Source organism: Ahaetulla prasina, chromosome 17 (genome assembly GCF_028640845.1).
Source record: "Ahaetulla prasina isolate Xishuangbanna chromosome 17, ASM2864084v1, whole genome shotgun sequence".
NCBI classification, from domain to species: Eukaryota; Metazoa; Chordata; class Lepidosauria; order Squamata; family Colubridae; genus Ahaetulla; species Ahaetulla prasina.
Window position 1 is genome coordinate 3,226,135 of NC_080555.1, and position 21,532 is coordinate 3,247,666.

The 21,532-nt window shown below is 48.7% G+C and overlaps 2 protein-coding genes across 5 annotated transcripts in view; one reads left to right on the forward strand and one right to left on the reverse strand.

The window, feature by feature from the left end:
• The window catches only part of ZBTB7B (zinc finger and BTB domain containing 7B), a 33,908-nt gene extending 30,714 nt beyond the window's left edge, over nucleotides 1-3,194 (forward strand). For all 4 annotated transcript variants that reach the window (XM_058160319.1, XM_058160322.1, XM_058160321.1 and 1 more), the window contains exon 3: nucleotides 261-3,194. In XM_058160319.1, coding sequence (XP_058016302.1) covers nucleotides 261-738 — 478 coding nt within the window. In that variant the 3' untranslated portion in view covers nucleotides 739-3,194. The remainder of the gene's footprint in view (nucleotides 1-260) is intronic.
• Nucleotides 899-20,987, reverse strand: DCST2 (DC-STAMP domain containing 2). Its single transcript, XM_058160734.1, has 17 exons — nucleotides 20,837-20,987; nucleotides 20,137-20,535; nucleotides 18,953-19,123; nucleotides 17,514-17,615; nucleotides 16,015-16,209; nucleotides 15,610-15,675; nucleotides 14,869-15,082; nucleotides 13,848-14,005; nucleotides 11,809-11,973; nucleotides 10,982-11,149; nucleotides 8,427-8,527; nucleotides 8,064-8,194; nucleotides 6,928-7,205; nucleotides 6,736-6,829; nucleotides 5,713-5,850; nucleotides 4,833-4,893; nucleotides 899-907 (listed from the first exon to the last, which is right to left on the reverse strand). The coding sequence occupies exons 1-17, from the start codon at nucleotides 20,985-20,987 to the stop codon at nucleotides 899-901; spliced, it is 2,601 nt and encodes an 866-aa protein (XP_058016717.1).
• Between the last annotated feature and the right edge of the window lie 545 nt (nucleotides 20,988-21,532).

A 21,532-nucleotide genomic window follows, 5' to 3' on the forward strand; every position in this document is an offset into this window, starting at 1 on the left:
GAGGGAAGGAGGAAAGGAGAGAGAGGCAAGAAAGGTAGTAAGATAGGGGAAAACTCACTTAACAAATGGTTCACTTAGCAACATAAATTTTAGGCTCAATTGTGGTCGTAACTTGAGGTTTACCTGTAATTGCATCTCTTTGATCATTCCATTTTCCTGGCTTCCTTTCCATCATTCTAAGGACTGAGCTAAGTGTCAAACACCTAGCAGTGCCCCCTCCCTCAATTTACACTCATGTTCCTTATCTCTCCTTTCCCCAGGAACGACAAACTCAAGATCCACATGCGCAAACACACTGGCGAGCGCCCCTATTCATGTCCCCACTGCACGGCTCGCTTCCTGCACAGCTACGATCTGAAAAACCACCTTCACTTGCACACGGGTGCCCGTCCCTATGAGTGCTGCCTTTGCCACAAAGCCTTCGCCAAGGACGACCACCTCCAGCGCCACCTGAAAGGCCAGAACTGTCTGGAAGTTCGGACCAGGCGCCGGCGGAGGGGTCCCGATCCGGAGACCGATTCCCTGATACCTACCGGCATCGCCTTGGCCTCTGCTCAACTTGGCTTGACCAACGGGCGCGTGGAGGAGCTACACAACTACTGGCCTGCTGGAGTGGCCGCCAGGTCACCCGCCCCCAAAGAGGAAGAGGAGGAGGAAGAGGAAGAAGGGGCTGTAGAGGGGGTGCAGAAGGATGGCCCAACACCAGCTGGCCCAACACCAGCTGTCCAAACGGCGTAACTTCCTCGGACGGCCATCACCACAAAACTCGTTTGTGCACTATCTCTATTCATTCGCTCGGACAGACCGTTGATGGCGAGATGATATAGCATTCCCCGGACATTGTCACGGAGACCAAATGCACTAGGACCCCCCCTTCCCCACTCTCCCGATCCGTGCCTTAAGCAGCCTATAAAGCCAAGGAGAGTGGGGTCAAGTGGACAGGAGGTGGACAGTGGGCATCAAGGGCCAATCGGTGCATGTTTGCTCAGGGTGTCTCAAATAAGCATATATTTGCAGGGAAGGAAGTACAGTGGAGTTTTGCTTCCCCAGCGGATGAAAAACGAATGGGTTATGGGGCAGGGAGGAGCAGCACTTGGGGTGGGGGCTATTGGGGGGGGCATTGCTTCACATTAGGAAGGAGAAAAGAGTCAGAATAGGGGCAATTTCTTCTTTCCCTTCTCTGTTAAGGATATCGTTTTAGGATCAGGAAGAGAGACGAGAGGTAAACTTGATTTCTTTTCCTGTTCAGGGTGCAGAAATTCAATTATAAACAAATTTTCTTGCTCGGAGGGCCCGGGATCCACTTGGATGACATGTCAGGGATCAATTGCTGCATATTGGGTCTCCCCCTCCCCCAATTTCAGGAAGTTAAAAAGAATAAAATGTCTCCCCCCCCCCCCCCCGGCACCACCAGATCATTCCTAACGGCCTTTCTGCAGAGCAGGGGGCCTGACCTGGCCTCTCGCTCTCAATCCCATCATCCACAGACTTGCTGAATAGGGGAGATAGGAGTGGTATCCTTGTTCCCCCGCCCCCCACCCCTCAGGGCATCCTGCAGATAGTCCTCGACTTATAAGAATTCATTTAGCGAATGTTCGAAGTTACAACAGCACTGGGGGAAAAAAATGGACTTTTTCGCACGTAATGACCGTTGCGGCCTCCCTGCGGGTCACCTGATCAAAATTCAGATACTTGGTTCATACTTACGATGGTCATGTGATCCTTTTTTTGCGGCGGTCTGACAAAATCACGGGGGGGGGGGGGAAGACAGCTTCACTTAACAAGTCTGCTGCAAACTTAGCAATTGCAGAGATTCACTTAACAAGAACGGTCGTAAAATGGAAGGTGGGGGGGGAACTCCCTTAAAACATCTGTCTCGCTTAGCGATCGGCATTTTGGTCACAAGTCGAGGACTATCTGTATCCCTTAAGCTTGGGCCGCGCACGCTGCATCCATCCAGTCGGGCGTGCGGACCCAGCCCAGTGTTCCGGTCTGGAGATTCCCACCCGATTCCAGAAATCCAGTTTAGGAAAATGGGAATTCCTTCCGTCACAAAATCCCCTGACCTAAGCTTGGCTGCCCCCTGGTGGCTGTCTTGCACGGTGCAGAAGGCTATTTTCTGCACACTCGCTTGGATCCTTTATCTAGCTTTGCCCCCCCCAACCCCCAGCAATGAAGGGGTGGGTGCTGCAAGAAAACCTGCCCCCCTTCCTACATCCGTGTCCCCCCCCAGCTTGTTACAAAACAATTAGCACATAAATATGGGAGGGGGAGAAAGGCTTCTTCCTGTAACCCCCATCTTCCCCCATTGCTCAAACCTGCCCCTCCCCCTCCTCAACCAAAGGTACCCCGAGGCAGTTTGCACAAAACGAATATTATTTTTTTAATTATTATTATTATTATTTTTAAAAAAGGAATGACCCCCACCCCCCAAGAACTCTTCTGCATCCTTTTTCCTTGAATTTCCTGACTCGATTGCACTAAAATATGCCTTCACGGTGGGAAGTTTCTCACTCCTGTCTTTGTTTGCACACTTTTTTATTTTTTATTTTTTTTTGCATTTTCCTGGAGACCGAGAGATTAAAATTAGGGAGGAGTGTGTGCGTGTGTGTGTTTGGAACCCACAGGAAGCTCCCGCCCTCCAGAAGTATTTGCCGAGAGTTAATCTGTATTTAAGAGAGATAATATATTTTATCCCCCCTCCCCCGCTGTTTCCCTTCCCCTTCAATCCCCATCTCCCCTTCCCTTCCAGGAAAAAGAGGAAGTAATTGAATTTTCCTTAGCCTTAAAAGTGCCTTTGCGTTTAAACTTGAATTAGCTACTTGAAACCAAGAAAGGAGGAAGAGAGAGAGAGAGAGAGAGAGAGAGACAGCAGGTTCCCGATTATTTTATGCAACGTTTCCTGTCTTATTTCCTCGGTTTCCACATTGGAAAACGTTTTTTTACGGTCTGCGGAGTAAACCGCTCCTTCTCTTGCAGTGTCCTACCTGGCAGGGGTAGCGCTACTCGAAGTGAGGGTGGGGGGGGAAGCTTATTTACTTGGACTGTGGGAAAACAGGACTGACTCTTCCTGCTTCGGTTTTATTTTTTTAAAACGATTGTTATTGTTGTTAGTGTGCTGGAATTCAAGGGGACTTTTTTTTTTTGGTCTGTGCCGAGGGCTTGATAATAAAATTGGAGAGCAGGGAACCGTGGTCGTATGCGGTTGTGTGTCGGTGTATCATTTGCTCATTTTTTTGCGTGGCGCGTCCGGATCGCAACTTTCAAGGAAATTGTTGGTTTAAAAAAAACAAGAGAGGCATGGCGAATGAGTAGCTGTGTTTGGGACAACTCTCCCTGAGTTCTAGATTTCTACCATAAGGTCCAACTCTCTTGAGTTCTAGATTTCTATGATGTTCAACCCTCCTTGAGTTCTAGATTTCTACCATAAGGTCCAACTCTCCCTGAGTTCTAGATTTCTATCATAAGGCCCAACCCTCCCTGAGTTCTAGATTTCTACCATAAGGCCCAGCTCTCCTTGAGTTCTAGATTTCTACCATAAGGCCCAACTCTTCTTGAGTTCTAGATTTCTACCATAAGGTCCAACCCTCCTTGAGTTCTAGATTTCTACCATGTCCAACTCTCCTTGAGTTCTAGGTTTCTACCATAAGGTCCCACTCTCCCTGAGTTCTAGATTTCTACCATAAGGCCCAGCTCTCCCTGAGTTCTAGATTTCTATCATAAGGCCCAGCTCTCCTTGAGTTCTAGATTTCTATCATAAGGCCCAGCTCTCCTTGAGTTCTAGATTTCTAATCATAAGGCCCAACTCTTCTTGAGTTCTAGATTTCTACCATAAGGCCCAAGTCTCCTTGAGTTCTAGATTTCTACCATAAGGCCCAACTCTCCTTGAGTTCTAGATTTCTACCATAAGGCCCATCTCTCCTTGAGTTCTAGATTTCTACCATAAGGTCCCACTCTCCTTGAGTTCTAGATTTCTACCATAAGGTCCAGCTCTCCCTGAGTTCTAGATTTCTACCATAAGGCCCAACTCTTCTTGAGTTCTAGATTTCTACCATAAGGCCCAACTCTCCTTGAGTTCTAGATTTCTACCATAAGGCCCAACTCTCCTTGAGTTCTAGATTTCTACCATAAGGCCCAACCCTCCTTGAGTTCTAGATTTCTACCATGTCCAACTCTCCTTGAGTTCTAGGTTTCTACCATAAGGTCCCACTCTCCTTGAGTTCTAGATTTCTACCATAAGGCCCAACTCTCCTTGAGTTCTAGATTTCTACCATAAGGTCCAACCCTCCTTGAGTTCTAGATTTCTACCATGTCCAACTCTCCTTGAGTTCTAGGTTTCTACCATAAGGCCCAACTCTCCTTGAGTTCTAGATTTCTACCATAAGGTCCAACTCTCCCTGAGTTACTAGATTTCTACCATAAGGTCTAACTTATCAAATGTCTTTTTGACTTTGGGTGACAAGTTGAAGGACTCATCCTGAAAGCCACCACATCTGAACTCTAAAAGTAAAACGAGTTTCGGGCTAGTCAGTACCAAGAACGGGAGACCACCAAGAGATCTTCGTGCTATAAAACAGATCGAAAAGTGTTTTTTTTTTCCCCCTGCAACGACATCTGTGTTTTTGCCAAAAATCTGAATTCTAAAAGATCCTTGAAGTCCCCAAGAACACAAATAAGATTTGCAGGTGAGAATAATTCCATATTTTGCTTCGTTGAATCGCTCTGTTGAATAATATCAGGTAGGTACTATTCTCTACGTAGACGAAAAGATCGGTCTACGGCAAAAGTCATTTTTTTCTGATTCTCTTTCCCGCTTTTTGGTCAGTTTTTACCTCTTCTAATTCCTCGGCGCTGCTTATCTCGGCCTCGTTTTGGTAACTGAAGTCAAGATGGCTGAAAAGGAAACACTTGTGTATCTTTATTTTATATCTTATTTTATATCTTATTTTTTTACTTTATTGCTGTGAGGTCACGTCTCCTGCCGGATGGTCCCTGAGTTGTAAAAACAGTTTAAAAGGTAGCCAAATGTTTTGGCCTTTCTCTTGACTCAGAATTCCCCAGTCAGCATCGCTTTTTGGACTTCAAGTCCCAGAATTCCCCAGTCAGCATCGCTTTAAGACTTATGGACTTCAACCCATGCTGGCTAGGGAATTCTGGGAGTTGTCCACAAATCTGAAACTTGTTAAGTTTGGAGACCCCACTGTTCTAACTGGCCAACCCAACCCACTGGGGGCTTCTTTCCAGGATTAAGCCACCATTCAACCAATGGCCCACGATTAAACCCCGATTCAGCCATAATTATACCCCAATTCAGCCATGATTAAACCCCGATTCAACCAACTGTGTCACAGCACAATGCGGAAACCTCAACGATGTAGCTTGGCTGCACCATCTGCGCTCTGGCTGGTTGACAGTACAGTAAAGAGAGGCGCAACTTCCCTCCCCCCCTTCCACCCCTGCAGTGCGGGCCACTCTGTTGAAAACAGTAAGGATCTATTGTGGGAACGGCCGATGAGGTGGGGTGGGGGGGGAAATTAACCTCACCTTGTGTCCGAACTCGACGTACTGCTCTCGTCGTCTGAACTGGAGGACGATTCTTCCTCGCTTTCCCTACCTTCTTCCTCCTCTTCCTCTTCTTCTTCCTCCTCCTCTTCCTCCTCTTTCAATTGTGCCAAAATTTTCCTCGCCAGCTGTGCAGGTAACGCTCGGCACCCTCCTTCTCCTTTCACCGCCCGCATGATCCGCGTCTTCAACAACCTGCGCTGCTTCTGTCGTTTCTCATCCGGGACTCCGCGCAACGCACGGACTGCGTTCGTCCAGAGCACCATTGCCTCTTCATCACTTGAATCTCTGAATGAAGGTTTAAAAAGAAAGGGGGGGGGGTTAGTAGAACACGTCCTTTTCTAGAGGGGGGGTCCCTGGCGTGAGGGGTCCTCGGTCCTCTCTGAGCTGGGTGGTTTTCTTGCAGACGGTTCATGACCCAACTAGGGAACATCATCAGGGCTAGAAGGGAGTGGGTTTGCTGGGAAGAGGAGGAGGAGGAGGAGGAGGAAGGGAAAGACTGAGGGGTCCTTGGTGTTCTCTAGCATGGTTGGTTCTTGCAGACGTTCCATGACCCAGCTAGGGAACATCATCAGTGCTGAAGGGAGTGGGGTTTGCCATAAGGAGGAGGAGGAGGAGGGGGAGAATGACTGATGCTATCTAAGCTTGGTTTGTTTCATGACCCAACTAGATAGCATCATCAGTGCTAGAAGGGAATGGGTTTGCTGAAAAGAGGAGGAGGGGGGAGGAGAAGGAGAATAAGGAAGAGGAGGAGGAGATGATGATGAAGAAGAAGAAGAAGAAGAAGAAGAGGAGGAGGAGGAGGAGGAGGAGGAGGAGGAGGAGGAGGAGGAGGAGGAGGAGGAGGAGGAGGAGGAGGAGGAGGATGATGATGAAGAAGAAGAAGAAGAGGAGGAGGAGGAGGAGGAGATGATGATGAAGAAGAAGAAGAAGAAGAGGAGGAGGAGGAGGAGGAGGAGGAGGAGGAGGAGGAGGAGGAGGTGGAGGAGGAGGAGGAGGAGGAAGAAGAAGACAATGACTGTTGGGTCCTTGGTGCTCTCCGAGCTTCATGGTTTCCTTGCAGACGTTTCATGACCCAGCTAGGTAACATCATCAGTGCTAGAAGGGAGTGGGGGTTTGCCAAGAGGAAGAGACCGAGTCACTTAACAACGGCCATAAGCGGCAGGCACTTACATTTCCTCGTCTATGTCACCCTGGTACGTGAGCGGGGCCATACAGATGGAGCAGGTGTTATTGAGAATCCTGTAGCATTCAGGGCAGTAGATCCCTGCGAAGGGATTTTTTTTTAAAAAAAAGATCAAATAACACGGGATCCCTTCGAGTCCCCCCACCTGTCGTCCTCCCTCCCTTTGTTCATTTCCAAACCTCGACAGGCTGGTGTGATGCACGTCACAAAGTCCTCACCATCCGCCCATCGCTGGATCTTCCCGCAACCCATGCAATACGCTTCGTGGACCCCCAAGATCTTAACCAGCCAGCGACACAGGCGGAACCTGTGGCAGGAGACAAGCGGCATGTGTGCGTTTGTGAGAAAGTGTGTGAAAGAAGGACACGCAAAGGGGGAAAAAAAGAACACAACGCGATTCTCGTGTGGCTTTTCGGTGAGTTTGTCCACCGGGTTGTGATTTGCGGGCCTCTGACCACTTCACCACTATCGTGAGTCTCGCCATGTTTATTTTTTTATTTTTTTATTTATTTATTAGATTTTTATACCGCCCTTTTCCCGAAGGACTCAGGGCGGTGTACAGCCAAGGATAAAAACTCAATATATATACAATTAAAACCAAAATTTAAAACAGAGCAAATTACAAAAAAGGCCGACATTAAAAATTTGAAAATTTAAAACCTTAAAACGATAAAAACCCAATTTAAAATTTAATAAAACTATTAAGCCAGTCCCGCTTGAATAAATAAGTATGTTTTTAGCTCACGGCGAAATGTTGCCGTCCTGCAAAGCAAACTTCGGTACGGCTGGTCCTCCACGTACGACCGTTCATTTAGTGGCCATTCAAAGTTACGACAACGCCGGAAAAAAGGGGACCTAGGACCGTATTTCGCACTCACGACCATTGCAGCTCTCCCAGGGTGACGTGATTTACATTCAGAACCTTGGCCGCTGACTCGTATTTATGACGGTCACAGCCTCCCGGGGTTACACGATCCACCTTTTGAACAAAGCCAAGTCGACGGGGGAAACCCAGGTTTACTTAACGACCGAGTTACTAACTGAACAACTGCCAGCAATTCACTTAAGAAAAAAACGTGGCAAGAAAAGTTGTAAGGTGGGGCAGAACTCCCTTAAATGTCTCACTTAGCAACATAAATCTTGGGCTCGGTTGTGGTCGTAAATGGAGGACTACCCATGTATGAAATTTGGAGACCTCACATCTCGTTCTCAAAGCTTTGGGAGATGTACAGGCAAAATATTCGCTCGTTCGCTCGTTCGTCCGTTCGTTTTACAAAATTGCGTGCCCATATTAACTGCCCAGGAAGTGTCTTACTTTGATGCAAAGACGAGTAAAATATTTTGGTGTCCTTCATCCGCCGAATTTTGCCGTACGGCCCTAACCACAGCGCTCATCAGTTTGGTCCTCCGAGTCAAAATCGTATTGTAGAGGTAGCAAACTCGTTCCTAAATTGGGGGGGGGGAAGTTTTATTTTCTTTAAACCTCAGAGATTGGCGGCTGCCACCATGATACGCGATGCAGATCTTGGTTCAACCGGTTTGCAGCTCGCCTTGAAGAGTCACCGGCAACTTTAATTACAGTTTCCCGATTTCTTTAGCTTGCATACACCCACACACAAAACCCACCTTCCTGATTGCGAGGTAGGCCACAGGAGAAAGGGAAACATGGAAAACTCACCCGTTCCCGAGATGGATAATACCACGCGCAAAGAACTCGCCGCATACGTTGTATGTACGTGCCGAAGAGGGCACTGAAGAAACAGATCCCGTACATGAGGCCTGGGAAAGAAGCATGAAAAAGACAGGTGAACATGATTTCTCTGCCTCCAGCGGGGTGGGGGGTTGGGGGGTTGGAATAGATGACCTCTATGGACCCTTCCAACTTGACAATTCTGTGGTTGTCATTATGGCCGGGGGAAACAGGCTTGTGTTTAGAAGCAAGAGAGGGAAGGAGATAGGAAGCTTGGCTAAAAGTTAGGAAAAATATCTTAAAATAGTTTGGTCAAACATTTAAGGACGGAAGGAAGCCCTGTGGATTTTTCCTCGCTCTTACGACCGTCCCACCATCACGTGATCACAATTCCGACAACTGACATGTGTTTTGCAGCATCTCAGGGTCACGCGATCCCCATTGGAGACCCTGCCAGCCGGCTTCCCGCAAGCAAAGTCCATGGGCCCGTTTAACGATGGCCCGATTCGCTTAACAACTGTGTCTCCCCCCCACACACAAAAGGTTCGTGAAATCAGGGCCGCTCGCCGAATGACCGCCTTGCTGAACCACGGGAAAAATCAGGTCCCATACGTGGTCGTAAGTCAAAGACTCCCTTTCCAAACTATTTTGCAGGTGTCATGCCCTCCCTCCAGGGGTGGGCTGCTAGGGGTTCGGGAGAACCTCTAGCTAAGATTCTGTGCAGTTCAGAGAACCCCCAAATCTCACTCCTGGCTGGCCCCGCCTGCCCTTCCCCTCCCTCTTGTGGCCCATGTTGGTTGCAGGTAAGTGTAGGGCATGACCGGAGTCTTGGGGCGGGCAAAAAATGGGCCTACTGGGAACGACCTCCAGAGGGCCTCTAGAGCCTCTAGAACAGCGGTTCTCAATCTTTATAGTGCTGCGACCCCTTTAATACAATTCCCCACGATGTGGCGACCCCAACCGTAAAATTATTTTCGTTTTGAATTCATCGCGCCTGAAGCCGTATCGGCTAGCGATCCGAACTGCTTGCGATTGCCTTGAGGACGGAGGCATTAAAGCGGAGACTCCTCCCCTATTAAGTTTATGGCGCCTGAAGCCAGATTAGGCTAGCGATTGGGAGCGATTGCAGCTGGCTTGAGAGGGAGACATCAGAGCAAAGATTTCTCTCTTTTTTTAATTCATCGCGCCTGAAGCCGAATTCGGCTAGCGATTTGAAGAGCCTGCAGCTGGCTGGTGGAGTCAACCATCGGAGCGCGATTCTTCGACTCGCAAGTATACTTCCCATATTTCCGATGGTCTTAGGCGGCCCCTGGCAAATCGTCGTTCGACCCCCAACGGGGTCGCGACCCACAGGTTGAGAACCGTTGGTGTAGAGCTTGGGGTGGCCATTTTCACCAGAGACTCGAGGAAAGACTCCAGAGCCTGGGAAGGACAAAAACACGCCCCCACCACCACCGTGGTGCAGGAGGCAAACTAGGCCACGGCCACCCAGCAACCGGACAGAGAACCCCTTGCTAAAATTTTTAGAAGCCCACCCCTGCCTCCCTCTCCTGATTCTTCTTGGCTCCCCCAAGAACACGCCAGCGGGCATGATGGATATACACACACACACCCTACTGAGGATAATGGATTACGGTGTCTCTTTTGATGCCTGGCCGTATGAGAGTCGCACCGCTTCCGTTCGAGTGGCCACCGAGGGTTTTGTTTTTTTTAAACACAGCGAAAATCCATGTCGCTGGAATGGCCCATTTGTCATTTAAAGTACTTTTATTGCTCTTCAAAGGCAGATATTTTTCCCCCTCGAATTCAAACGCCCGTGACGGAATGAAGAGTTTTCTCCTTTTGAACGCCTGCCTTGCGCAGATAAGAAATATTTTGCATTCCAAGCGCTTTGTGCTACCGGCTCAGCTGTTCATATAATCCCCCAAGGCTCTTTTAAATCCATCCGTGTCTGCAGGGGCTCCTCGACTTACGACCCGCAAGGGAGCCCCAATGTTTCAAGGGCCGAGCAAGAAATCGGTTCGCTTAGTTTTGCCGCCCCCCCCCCTTTTACGACCTTCCTTGGAATCGTAGTGGTTAAGTCAGCCCCACGGTCGTAAAATGAAATTTGTCTTCCCCCTCGTTGACGTTGCTCATCGGAAGGCCGCAAAAGGGAATCATGTGATTCCGGGACCCTACAACTTGACAATTGTCAAGCATTTTGAGTTTTGTGACCATGGGGATGCTGCAACGGTGTGAAAAACAGTCCTAAGTCCCTTTTTTATTCCGTGCCGTTGTAACTTTGAACCGTCACTAAATGAACGGTCCGAAGTCGAGGACTACCTGTAACACACACACACACCCAAAGTCTCTCTCTTTTAAAGCCATAACTGTCTACTTCTTTCTATCCCCGTTTACTGCTTTTTATCTTTTTTTTTAAAAAAAATTCTCCCGCCAACTCGTTTTTGGGGGAAAACGGACGTGCAGGCAGAGTATCCGGTCAGTTTCACTGAAGACCGGGGAATTAAATTCAGTGAAACTGGCAATGCCTGAATTCCAGTTACCGATCACGAGGTAACCGTTGTAGTCGGGCTCCGATGGGTGCAGGCGGCATTTTGGGGACACCACGCTAATATTCCCCTCCTGGAGCACGTCGAAGGAGGAGACCAAGTCACGATACAATTCACTGGTGTAGCCGGAGCCGTTCACGGTGATCGTGGTCAGCACTGGAGCTGCAGAGAAGGAGAAGGATGTATGTCCACTAGGGTGACCCTCTCTTTCTCTGTTTTGGGAATCATAGAGCATGGAGAGTTTGGAGGGTTGGTGTTTTTTTTTCTTGGATCCACTTTTTCTTCCCTTTCTTTCTCTTCCCTTCCCTCTCCTCTCCTCTCCTCTCCTTTCCTTTCCTTGTTCCTTCCTTCCTCTTTCTCCTCCTCTCCATTCTTCCCTTCTTAGTTTCACTTTCACTTTCTCCTCTCTCCCTCTCCTTCTTCCCTTTCTCTCTCCCCTCCTCCCCTAATCTTTCCTCCCTCCCTCCTCCTCTCTTGCGTTCACTTTCCTCTCCTCTCCCCTTTCCTTTCCGCTCTCCTCCATCTCTCTTCTCTTCCTCTTTAACCCTTTCTCCCTCTCTTCGCCCACTTACTTTCACTTTCGCTTCGCTTTGCTTGCCTCTTCCTTCCTTCCACCCTTTCCTTTCTCCACCCTCCCTCTCCTTTTCTTTCCTTCGTTCCTTTCTTTCTTTCCCATTTTCTTTTCTTTCCCCTTCCTCTCCCCCTCCTTCCCGGCAACGATCCTACAAGGTAGGCCAATCAGAGAGAAAGCCACCGGGCCCCAAGCCGCAGAAGTGGGCAACCTGATGAAATCCTTCCTCCCTCCGGCCCCTCCGCCTTACCTCTCGCGGTGATCTCGCCCACCAGATGGTAGCGCACCAAGTCGAACAGCCAGTAGACGGAGAAGTCCCCCACGATGAGCAGAATCACCAGGATAAACTGGCGACAGATACGGGCCAGGGCCAGAGCGTAGGCGATCTGCTCCTTGCGCGGTAACACCAGGGAGGCTGTGCAACAAGGCGTAATAAAACCATCTTTGCTATTTGCTAGACTAGGGGTGTCAAACTCAATGTCATTGAGGGCCACATCAGGGTTGTGATTGACCTTTGGGGGGGGGGAGAAAGACAGGACTGGGTGGGCCTGGCCAGTTTGACGCTATTCCCCAAACTGCTGGCATGCGGGTAGACAGGTAGACTTTGCATTGGGTAGACCGGTCCGAAGCCACGCTGGGCCGATCATTCCACTTCGCATTGGGTAGACCAGGATGGCCCCGTGGCCTGGATGTGACCACATTGGGGAGGCCGATTTGGCCCGGGGGCCTTGTGTTTGACACAGGGGTAGTATTCACTTACCTTCGCTACCGGTTCATTATTTACTTTTACTTTACGTTACTTTATTATTTTATTTATTTTATTTTATTTTATTTTATTTTATTTTTTATTTTATTTTATTTATTTTATATTTATTTTATTTTTTTATTTTATTTTATATTTTATTTTATTTTATTATTTTATATTTTATTTTAATTTATTTTTATATTTTATTTTATTTTATTATTTTATATTTTATTATTTGTATTTTATTTTAATTTATTTTTATATTTTATTTTATTTTATTTTATATTTTATTTTATTTTATATTTTATTTTATGTTTTATTATTTTATATTTTATTTTAATTTATTTTTATATTTTATTTTATTTTATATTTTATATTATTATTTTATATTTTATTTTATTTTATTATTTTATATTTTATTTTAATTTATTTTTATATTTTATTTTAATTATTTTATTTTATTTGATATTTTATTTTATTTTTTTATTTTATTTTTTATTTTAATGTATTTTTATATTTTATTTTATTTTATTATTTGATATTTTATTTTAATGTATTTTTATATTTTATTTTATTTTATTATTTTTATATTTTGTTTTATTTTATTTTTAATTTTATTTTGTTTGTCAAACATGTACGAGATCTCAGATATAAGTATAAACATGATTATGAATATAGGAAATGGATACGAATAAAAGGGCAGGGGCCGTAGGCACACTTATGCTTAGGCTTATGCACACCCCCTCTTACAGACCTCTTAGGAATGGGGTGAGGTCAACCGTAGACAGGCTAAAGCTTAAAGTTTTGGGGGTTTGGGGAAGAAACCACAGAGTCAGGTAGTGCATTCCACGCATTGACCACTCTGTTGCTGAAGTCGTATTTCCTGCAATCAAGTTTCGAGCGGTTTACCTTAAGTTTGTATCTATTGTGTGCTCATGTATTGTAGTGGTTGAAGCTGAAGTACTCATTGACAGGTGAGCGTGTGCGCGCAGAACCTTCTGCACATGCGCAGAGCGTCAAAAATGGGACGTGATGACATCCAGGTGGGTGGGCGGAGCCTCCCGAAGCCACTGCTACCTGTTCGCCCGAACCGGATATAACCAGCTGAATACCACCACTAGTTTGACACTCCTGTGCTAGACGGATTCCCCGGCTCTCAAATACTGTACAAGAAGTCCTCAACTTAGAACAGTTCGTTTAGTGACGACGGCACTGGAAACTGTGACTTACGACTGTTTTTCACACGACTGTTGCAGCCTCCCCCCCCTGGTCACGCGATTCAAAATTTGGTTGCTTGGCCACTGGCATGTACTTACGACAATTGCAGGATCCCGGGATCGATTCGTTTAACAAAAAATGATTCGCCTAACAACCGTGGCAAGAAAGGTGGTAGAATGAGACGCGACGGACTGAACCCCTCTCTCGCTTAGCAAACCTACATTTGATGCCTCCGTCACGGTCAACAAGCTGAGGGCTCCCTGGAGTTTGTGAACACATCCACACCCCTGAGGCGCAACCACACACACACACCACACTACACGTACTTGGCCGGATGTATTTGGTGCTTTCCTTCGGCGATAAGGGCAGCACGGACGGACGTTTGGTTTTCCTCCGCACGGCGTCCATTTCGAGAAAGGATTCGGTGATATAAATATTGTCGAAACTGTCCTCGTGCAGGTAATGTTTTCGGTACAGGAGAGCCCTGAAGAAATGAAGAATTCCTCTCGTGGGGGAAAGAAGACCCACAACAACAAGGTCAAATTCCCCCTTCCTTCATCTCTGGGGGTCCACCATCCCCAGGAGGACCCCCCTTCTCATATCCTGTAAAGGACCGGAGGATAAAGAGCGAAAGATTTATACGATCTGAAGAGAAACCAGAGGATAAAACATACACATTTCTGGAATGGGGCATGTCTAATTTAATGAAAAAAAGGACCGGGGGTGGGATGATGTGATAGCAGTGTTCCAATATTTGGGGGGCTGCCCCAAAGAAGAAGTGGGGGGGTCCACCTATCCTCCAAAGCTCCTGAAGGCAGGACAAAAAGCAACGGATGGAAACTAACCAAGGAGAGAAGCAATGGTGAAATCCAATTTTTTTAACTACTGGTTCTGTCGTGGACATGGCAGGGGAAGGATACTGCAAAATCCCCATTCCCTCCCCGCTCCTGGGGGAAGGATACTGCAAAATCCCCATTCCCTCCCCACTCTGGGGCCAGCCAGAGGTGGCATTTGCCGGTTCTCCGAACTACTCAAAATTTCCACTACCGGTTCTCCAAACTATTCAAAGTTTCTACTACCGGTTCTCCAGAACCTGCTGGATTTTACCCCTGGAGAGAAGCAATCTAGAACTAAGGAGAAAATCCCTGATAGTTTGCAACGATTAACCAGTGGAACGCCTTGCCACCAGAAGTTGTAGGTATTCCATCACTGGAGGTTTTCGAGAAGAGACTGGACAGCCATTTGTCCGGAGTGGGATAGGATTTCCTGCTTAAGCAGGGGGGTTGGACTAGAAGACCTCCAAGGTGTCCCTCCCAACCCCTGTTATTCTGCCCCTCCCCGGCTCACCCGAGGTACATATAGAGCATGACCAGAGTAGACATGTAGCCGAAAAGTCCCACCGCTTCCCGCACCGGTTGCAGGCGCTCGGACACTTCTTCCATGATGTCGAAGGCCACCTCCGAGAGCTTCTTGCTGGCGTTGACGCTCACCTCGTACTGGTGGATGGTGGTGATGTTGAATTCGAACTCGGCCCGCACGCGATTCAGCATGGCCACGACGGCTTGGAGCGGGTGAGAGAGAGAAAGAGAGAGAGAGACCGAAAGTTTGGAAAATTTCACGAATGGTTGAGGTAGAATGGTTAAAACTTATTTATTTCGTATGGCTGGACTAGCTTGATTTTTACCTTTAAATTTTAATTGAATTTGATGGGTTTTTAAAGTTTTGTAATTTTATGGCGGAGTATGTTATTTTAACATTTGGGCAAATTTAAATTAGTTTTTTAAGGGATGTTTTTAACTATTGTGTGTACCTGTATTTTATCTGCCTGTTCACCGCCCTGAGTCCTTCGGGAGAAGGGCGGTATACAAATTAAAATATTCATTCATATTCATATCCTTTTCCCCCCCTTCCTTTCCAGGATCACCTGCCCTGCCAGGTAGGAGCACCCGGTGGGCGGGGCCTAAAGAGGGCGGGGACTTATAGAAAGGAGCAGAGCCAATCCTCTTTTGGAAGTGTTTGGTTGGCCGTTGCGAGAGGCGGAATATCGAGACGGAAAGGAAGAGGAGGAGGACAACTCTCTGGGCTTACGTTCTGCAACCTTGCGACGCAGAAACGGCACAATGTACTCCGGTATGACGCAGAAAACCAGAAGGACTGTGGAAGGAATGAGAAAACCCCGAGGGGAGCATGGTTGACATGGTGTGGTGACGGCAGATCACCCAAGAACAGCCAAAATTCCCTGAGCTCGGCCGTTGTCTTGCAGCACTGATGACGTTATCCAGTTTGGTAATGAAACGTTTGCAAGAAAAGAAGCCAAGTTCAGAGAGCCCCGAGGACCCTATTTCTGCTCCCAGAGGGGGTGCAGGAGGTCGAGTGTGCTGCCTGCCACACACACACACACACCCCGGCCATGCCCCACCATGGCCACCACACACACCCAGCAGGTCATTAGGGCAGAGTACCGGTTGAACCCCACCGCTGAAGCGAGCTCACTGTTCGCCAATCCGCAGAGGTACTTGAAGAGAAGGACGATGTGGCAGAGAAAGGAAAGGAACGGGACAGCCCGTTCACACCGGTCTTTGGCACTGTCAAAGATGCGGACACATTTCTGATACGGCCGGCCCATCTCCTCGTTGCAAACGTCGCCCATGTGGAGAAGGAAGTACCAAACGTTGCGCATGCAGTGAGCTGCAAGAACAAAAGAAGCGGCGCATGGGGGCCGTCCTCAACGCCCGGCCGCAATCGAACCCCCAAATGTACGTGAAACGTTTGTGAAGCGTTTGTGAAGCAAGTCTGCCCCGTTTTGCCCCGTTTTGCGGGTGATAGAGGGAGTCACTCGTGGCTCCCATATAACACCGATCCTGCGCAGGCTGCACTGGCTACCTGTGGTTTTCCGAGTGCACTTCAAGGTGCTGGTTACTACCTTTAAAGCGCTCCATGGCATAGGACCGGGATATCTTCCGGACCGCCTTCTGTTACCACATGCCTCCCACCGACCGGTACGCTCCCATAGAGAGGGTCTTCTCAGGGTGCCGTCAGCCAAACAGTGTAGGCTGGCGACCCGCAGGGGGAGAGCCTTCTCTGTGGGGGCACCTACCCTCTGGAATGAGCTTCCCCCAGGACTTCGACAACTTCCTGACCTCCGGACCTTTCGCCGCGAGCTGAAGACATATCTATTCTTCCGAGCAGGACTGGCTTAAATAGGGTTTTTAAACATGGATTTTATGGATTTTATTGGGGTTTATTTTTATTTTGTATTGTATTTTAAATTTAGGCTATATTGAATAAGTTTTTTAAATAGTGTTTTTATTGTAATGTATTGCATTATTTTTATCTGCCTGTTCACCGCCCTGCGTCCTTCGGGAGAAGGGCGGTATAAAAATTAAATAATAATAATAATTATTATTATTATTACGACTTTTTTTTTTTAAGCGACTCACGGCCGTTGTTAAGTTAGCCGCACAATTGTTAAAATGAATCGGGCATCCCTGTTGTCCAGAAAGTTGCAAAAGGGGATTACGGGACTCCCCGGAACACTGGGATCGTCATAAATACATTGCCAAACGTTCTGAATTTTGATCACATGACCGTGGAGACGCTCGTAAGTGTGGAAAATAGACACCGCTCCCTTTTTTCCAGGGTCGTAGCTTTGAACGGTCCCTAAATGAACCGAGGACCACCTATCTCATAAAGATCCACGTAAATCGAGTTTCACTCCTCAAAAACCAAACAGCACCACTGGGGGTCGTAACCAGCGATGCCAACCAATGAAGTGTCATCTCAGCACGTTTGTCCGATTAAAGTTAGGAATGTGATTAGATGATGGGGAGCAACGATTCCCCCGTCAGACATTGCAGGCGTGGCCCACGCTGGCTGGGGAAGATGGGGATTGTGGTCTCAAAGAAGCAGCCAAAGGAACAGCAGCTATTCAGAAAGATTTTGGGAATCCCTTTTCTTTAAACGTTCAACTCGCGAAAACTCCCCTCACTCACCGACATGCCGCACCGCATCCATGACCGATCGGAAAAGTTTTCGGACACGGTCTCCAACCACTTTGGCTTTTCTGGCAATATCCTTGATTTTCTTTAAGGCATCTAGGCAGAAAGGGGGAGGTGGGGGAGACAGGAGCTGAACATGACTCCTTGGGACACCTCAGTGGGCAAAGCCGAAAACTGAACTCCAGATTATTCCTGGGAAATAAAAATAGGCATTTCCTGGATATCTGTGCATCGTACATGCTGCGTCTTCTGTAGTAGCTCACAACAATTCTAGAATGGAATGGAATGGAATTCTACATTCTATATCCCATTTTATATTCTACACCCTTTATTCTTTATTTGTTCTATATTCTATTCCCGTGGTGGCGAACCTATGGCACAAACCTCTCTGCGGGCACATGAGCCATTGTGTTGTGTCTGTGCCCCCCGCGAGCCGGGCCTCCTGTCAGAAAGAGACTTGGAAAGTGAGGGGGAAGGGCCGTCGGGATTTACCTCTGGAGCACCGGCTTCCCTGGCTCAGCTCCAGGAGCCAGAGGCAGGCCAGGTGGAAGAGATAACGAGGCCTCCGTCCCCTGACTCTTCCCCCCCCCCAAGCCACACCTCCAGACCCGGCTGATGGTAATCAGGCCTGGCTGCACCCTAGGTTTCATAGGCAGGAGAGGAGGGAACAACAGAAGCAGGGGTGGGGCAGGCCTAGGAAGTGCTGAGTCATGGAGCCACACCCCACAGGATATTAAAGGCAGCAAGAGCTGCTGTGCCTCTTCGTAGCAGGCAAATCAACTGATTAACTAAGAGCTGAAGTTTGTTCCTGGGTGACTCCTCGGCATCGAGGGAGATAACAGAGACACTTGGCAGATGCTCGCTATTCTGCTGCCAGAACTGATAGTGCCGGCTAATTAAACCATCACTCGGATGGAGGCGAAGGGGGGGACAGAACACAGAGGGCCTTCGTAACCTGAGGAAAACCGTTTTGGCTCTCCCAGAGGTTCGAGGAAAGCCTCCGGAGCCTGGGGAGGGCGAGAAACGGGCCTACCGGAAGTACCGGAAGTCCAAAAACGGGCCCGTTTCTGGCCTCCGGAGCCTGGGGGAAACCGTTTTCGCCCTCCCAGAGGCTCGCCGAACGCCTCCCGAACCTGTGGAGGATGAAAACTACCCCTCCACCTGCCGTGGTGCAGGTTGCTAAAATTTTTGAATCCCACCCCTCGTGTGCATGCGCAGGAGGTGGGGGTGGGTCGCGTGAAGGGGTCATGTGCGCATGCGTGGGGGGTGAGGTGCATTGCAATATGGGTGCCGGCGCGATGGTGCTTTTAGGTTAGACATCCCTGTTCTAGATTGTATTCTACGTTCTACATTCTATTCTGCATTCTACATTCCACATTTTCTACATTCTGCGTTCTATATTCTTATTCATTCAGCCGTGCAGGCCCTCTCACTGATCAGAGGTTCGCGAGCTCGCTGCAGCATTTCCGCCGTCTGGTTGAGGGCCAGCTCCGCCCCACACGAGACGGTGTCAGCGCTCCGGTTGAAATTCCGGATGATGTTGGCGAAGGGCCCTTCCATAGCCATCCCGAACGCCAGGAGTATCAGAACCATCTTCCCTTCTTCTGTCGGAGGAGAGAAATAAGCGAAACGTTGCAGAGTTTTGAATCCATTTCAGGATTCACATTTGCCCCCCTCCTCTCCCCCACCCCGCAACCTTAAAACCATTTCAACCCCCCTGAAAGCGGCTAAGCGGCTGGGGAACACCCCTGTCATGCCCCTGTCGGAGTCTGAATCCGAAGGGGAAGAGGGAGGGCTGACCAAGAGTGAGAGAGTGGATCCGTTGGATGTGGAAGAAACTGGGGAAGGGCAAAGTCAGGCTGGGCAGAGCAGGGGAGAGGTAGAACAAGGGAGAGGGGGTTGAGATGAAGACCAAGGCCCACCCCCTCCTCATTTTAGGCAGCGCAGGGAGGAACGGAGAAGAGAGCAACGGTGGTTGCGTGGCTTACAAAGGAGGAAAGGGACCAGATCCTCTTTACAAGGCACAGCTGCTGATGGAGTTTAAAGGAAAGACAAACAGGAGGGGCGGTTGTTGGGAACAAACGCTGAGTTTATCAGAGGTTTCTTTGAATCCTGGCATCCTCCCAATGCTTGATTTACTGCCGTGCTACTATTTACTGTCGTCCTCGACTTACAGTGGTTCGTTTAGCGACCGCTCAGAGTCACCACAGGGGTGGAAAAAAAGTAATTCGCGATCTTTTTTCCCCCCACACAAACATTGCAGCCTCCCTACGGTTACGTGATTGAAATTCAATCCCGTGGCCACTGACTCGTCTATATGACGGTCGCAGCGTCCTGAGGGAGGGGGTGCCGCGTGATCCGCTTTTGCGACCTTCTGTCGAGCAGAAGTCCCTACGGCAACCGGTGTTTGCTGAACAACGGTGTGAGGAACCGAGCCATGCAGAGGGTTTCACGTCCTAACCGTGGGAAGGAAAAATCGGCCGACGGGATGAAATCGAACAGTCTCGCTTAGCGGCGGAAAGAATCGGGGCTCGATTCTGGTCGTAAGTCGAGGACTGCCTGCATTTTTTTTTTCCAGGCGGTGGTGTTGGGAGGCGAGGAGGCAGAGAGCACTTACTGGAAAAAAATTGAGGAAGCATGAGGAGGACGGTCACTCGGACTTTGAAGGAAAACGCCATGCCGAGGCCGAGGACGATGGCCAAGGTGATGGTGGAGAGCAGGCAATACCAGATGCTGTAGCCTTGGCCAAAAATAACCAAGGCCCCATAGGCTGCAGAGAGGGTCATCCCCAGGGCGAAGCCCCCCAAACTGCGGACTGTAGCCCGGCCGAAAGTGTCCTCTTGAACCCGCGCCACTCGTTTTTCCTTCTTGCTCCGAGTCTTGCCTTTCTTGCGTCCCTTTCCCAGCCATCGGAGGAAAAAAATTGGCCAGGAGCTCATGGCGGAGGATGGGCTGAGGGCCACCGCTGAGCTCCAGAAGCAAGCCGAGGGGCACCCAGAGGTCACATAGACGGGGGCTGGAGGAAGGGGGAAGAAAACCTGGGATTCAAATTTTGTTCTTGGTTTTCCTACCCGCCTGGCCAAAAAAAAAACACAAGGTCGTCATTGGGAGTTGGAAATGCCAGTTAAACTTCAGATTCTATCAGCTTCTATCAACCAGCTTCTAGCCCCACCCCCTTAATCTGCCTCTGTTTTGCATTGACTCCACCCACCGGTTGCTAGATTGGTTTTTTTTATGGGCCCTTTAGCCCCACCCATATTTGTTCTGGCTCCGCCCCTCAACGGAGTCTTTCTTAGCTCTGTTCCAGCCCCACCCACAGCCCTCCCTGGCTCCTCCCATCACCTGCGTCACCAGGCTCCACCCCTTTTCTACCTTCACTTGTTCGACTCCGGGCTTGTGCCCCAAATTTGGACCCTCGTGGCCCCCAACTACCCCCCCTCCTCCCCGCTGCCACAAAATCTGACACATTCAACGCTGCAACCTTCGCAGCATTAGACAAAAGCATTCGCCCATATAGGGTCTCTTGTTTGTGCAGGGGGTTGGTCTAGAAGACCTCCAGGGTCCCCTTCTAACGCCGTTAATCTGCCCCACTTGGAAAATGCTTTTTTAGTGCTAGGTTTCAGCACAAAACAGCTGCCGTGGCTGCCCTGCCTACTTAATCAACTCAAATCCAGCTTGATTCATCCACTCTTTGCAACTTGAATGGGGAGAAAGTGATGGGAGATCTCTGGGTGGCGCCCCTTCCACATTCATTCCACAGAAGTAAGGTTTGGATGGCAACCATGCAGTGGGTGGGGGGAGGTCTTCCACAGATCTAACCACCAACTCCCCGCGTGCCGAAATGTAGCCGATCAGGATAAACAGCTCCTTTCCCTGACACGCTAGCTTTCTCGCTGCGGGGAATTGGGCCTATTTTGATCAAGCAGCCCCTCGCACGATGGTAGCTCCAAGTACAATATGGAACATCCTTCTATATATATATCTATTGCTTCTGTGACATCAGACTTCTAATC

Coding starts and splice junctions, on each gene's coding strand:
- DCST2 (XM_058160734.1), bottom strand. CDS start 20,987: ATGTGTCAGATTTTGTGGCAGCGGGGAGGAGGGGGGGTAGTTGGGGGC. Junction 20,536..20,836: donor GGGAGGAGCCAGGGAGGGCT/GTGGGTGGGGCT, acceptor CCCTTCCTCCAG/CCCCCGTCTATGTGACCTCT. Junction 8,195..8,426: donor ATTATCCATCTCGGGAACGG/GTGAGTTTTCCA, acceptor CCCCCAATTTAG/GAACGAGTTTGCTACCTCTA.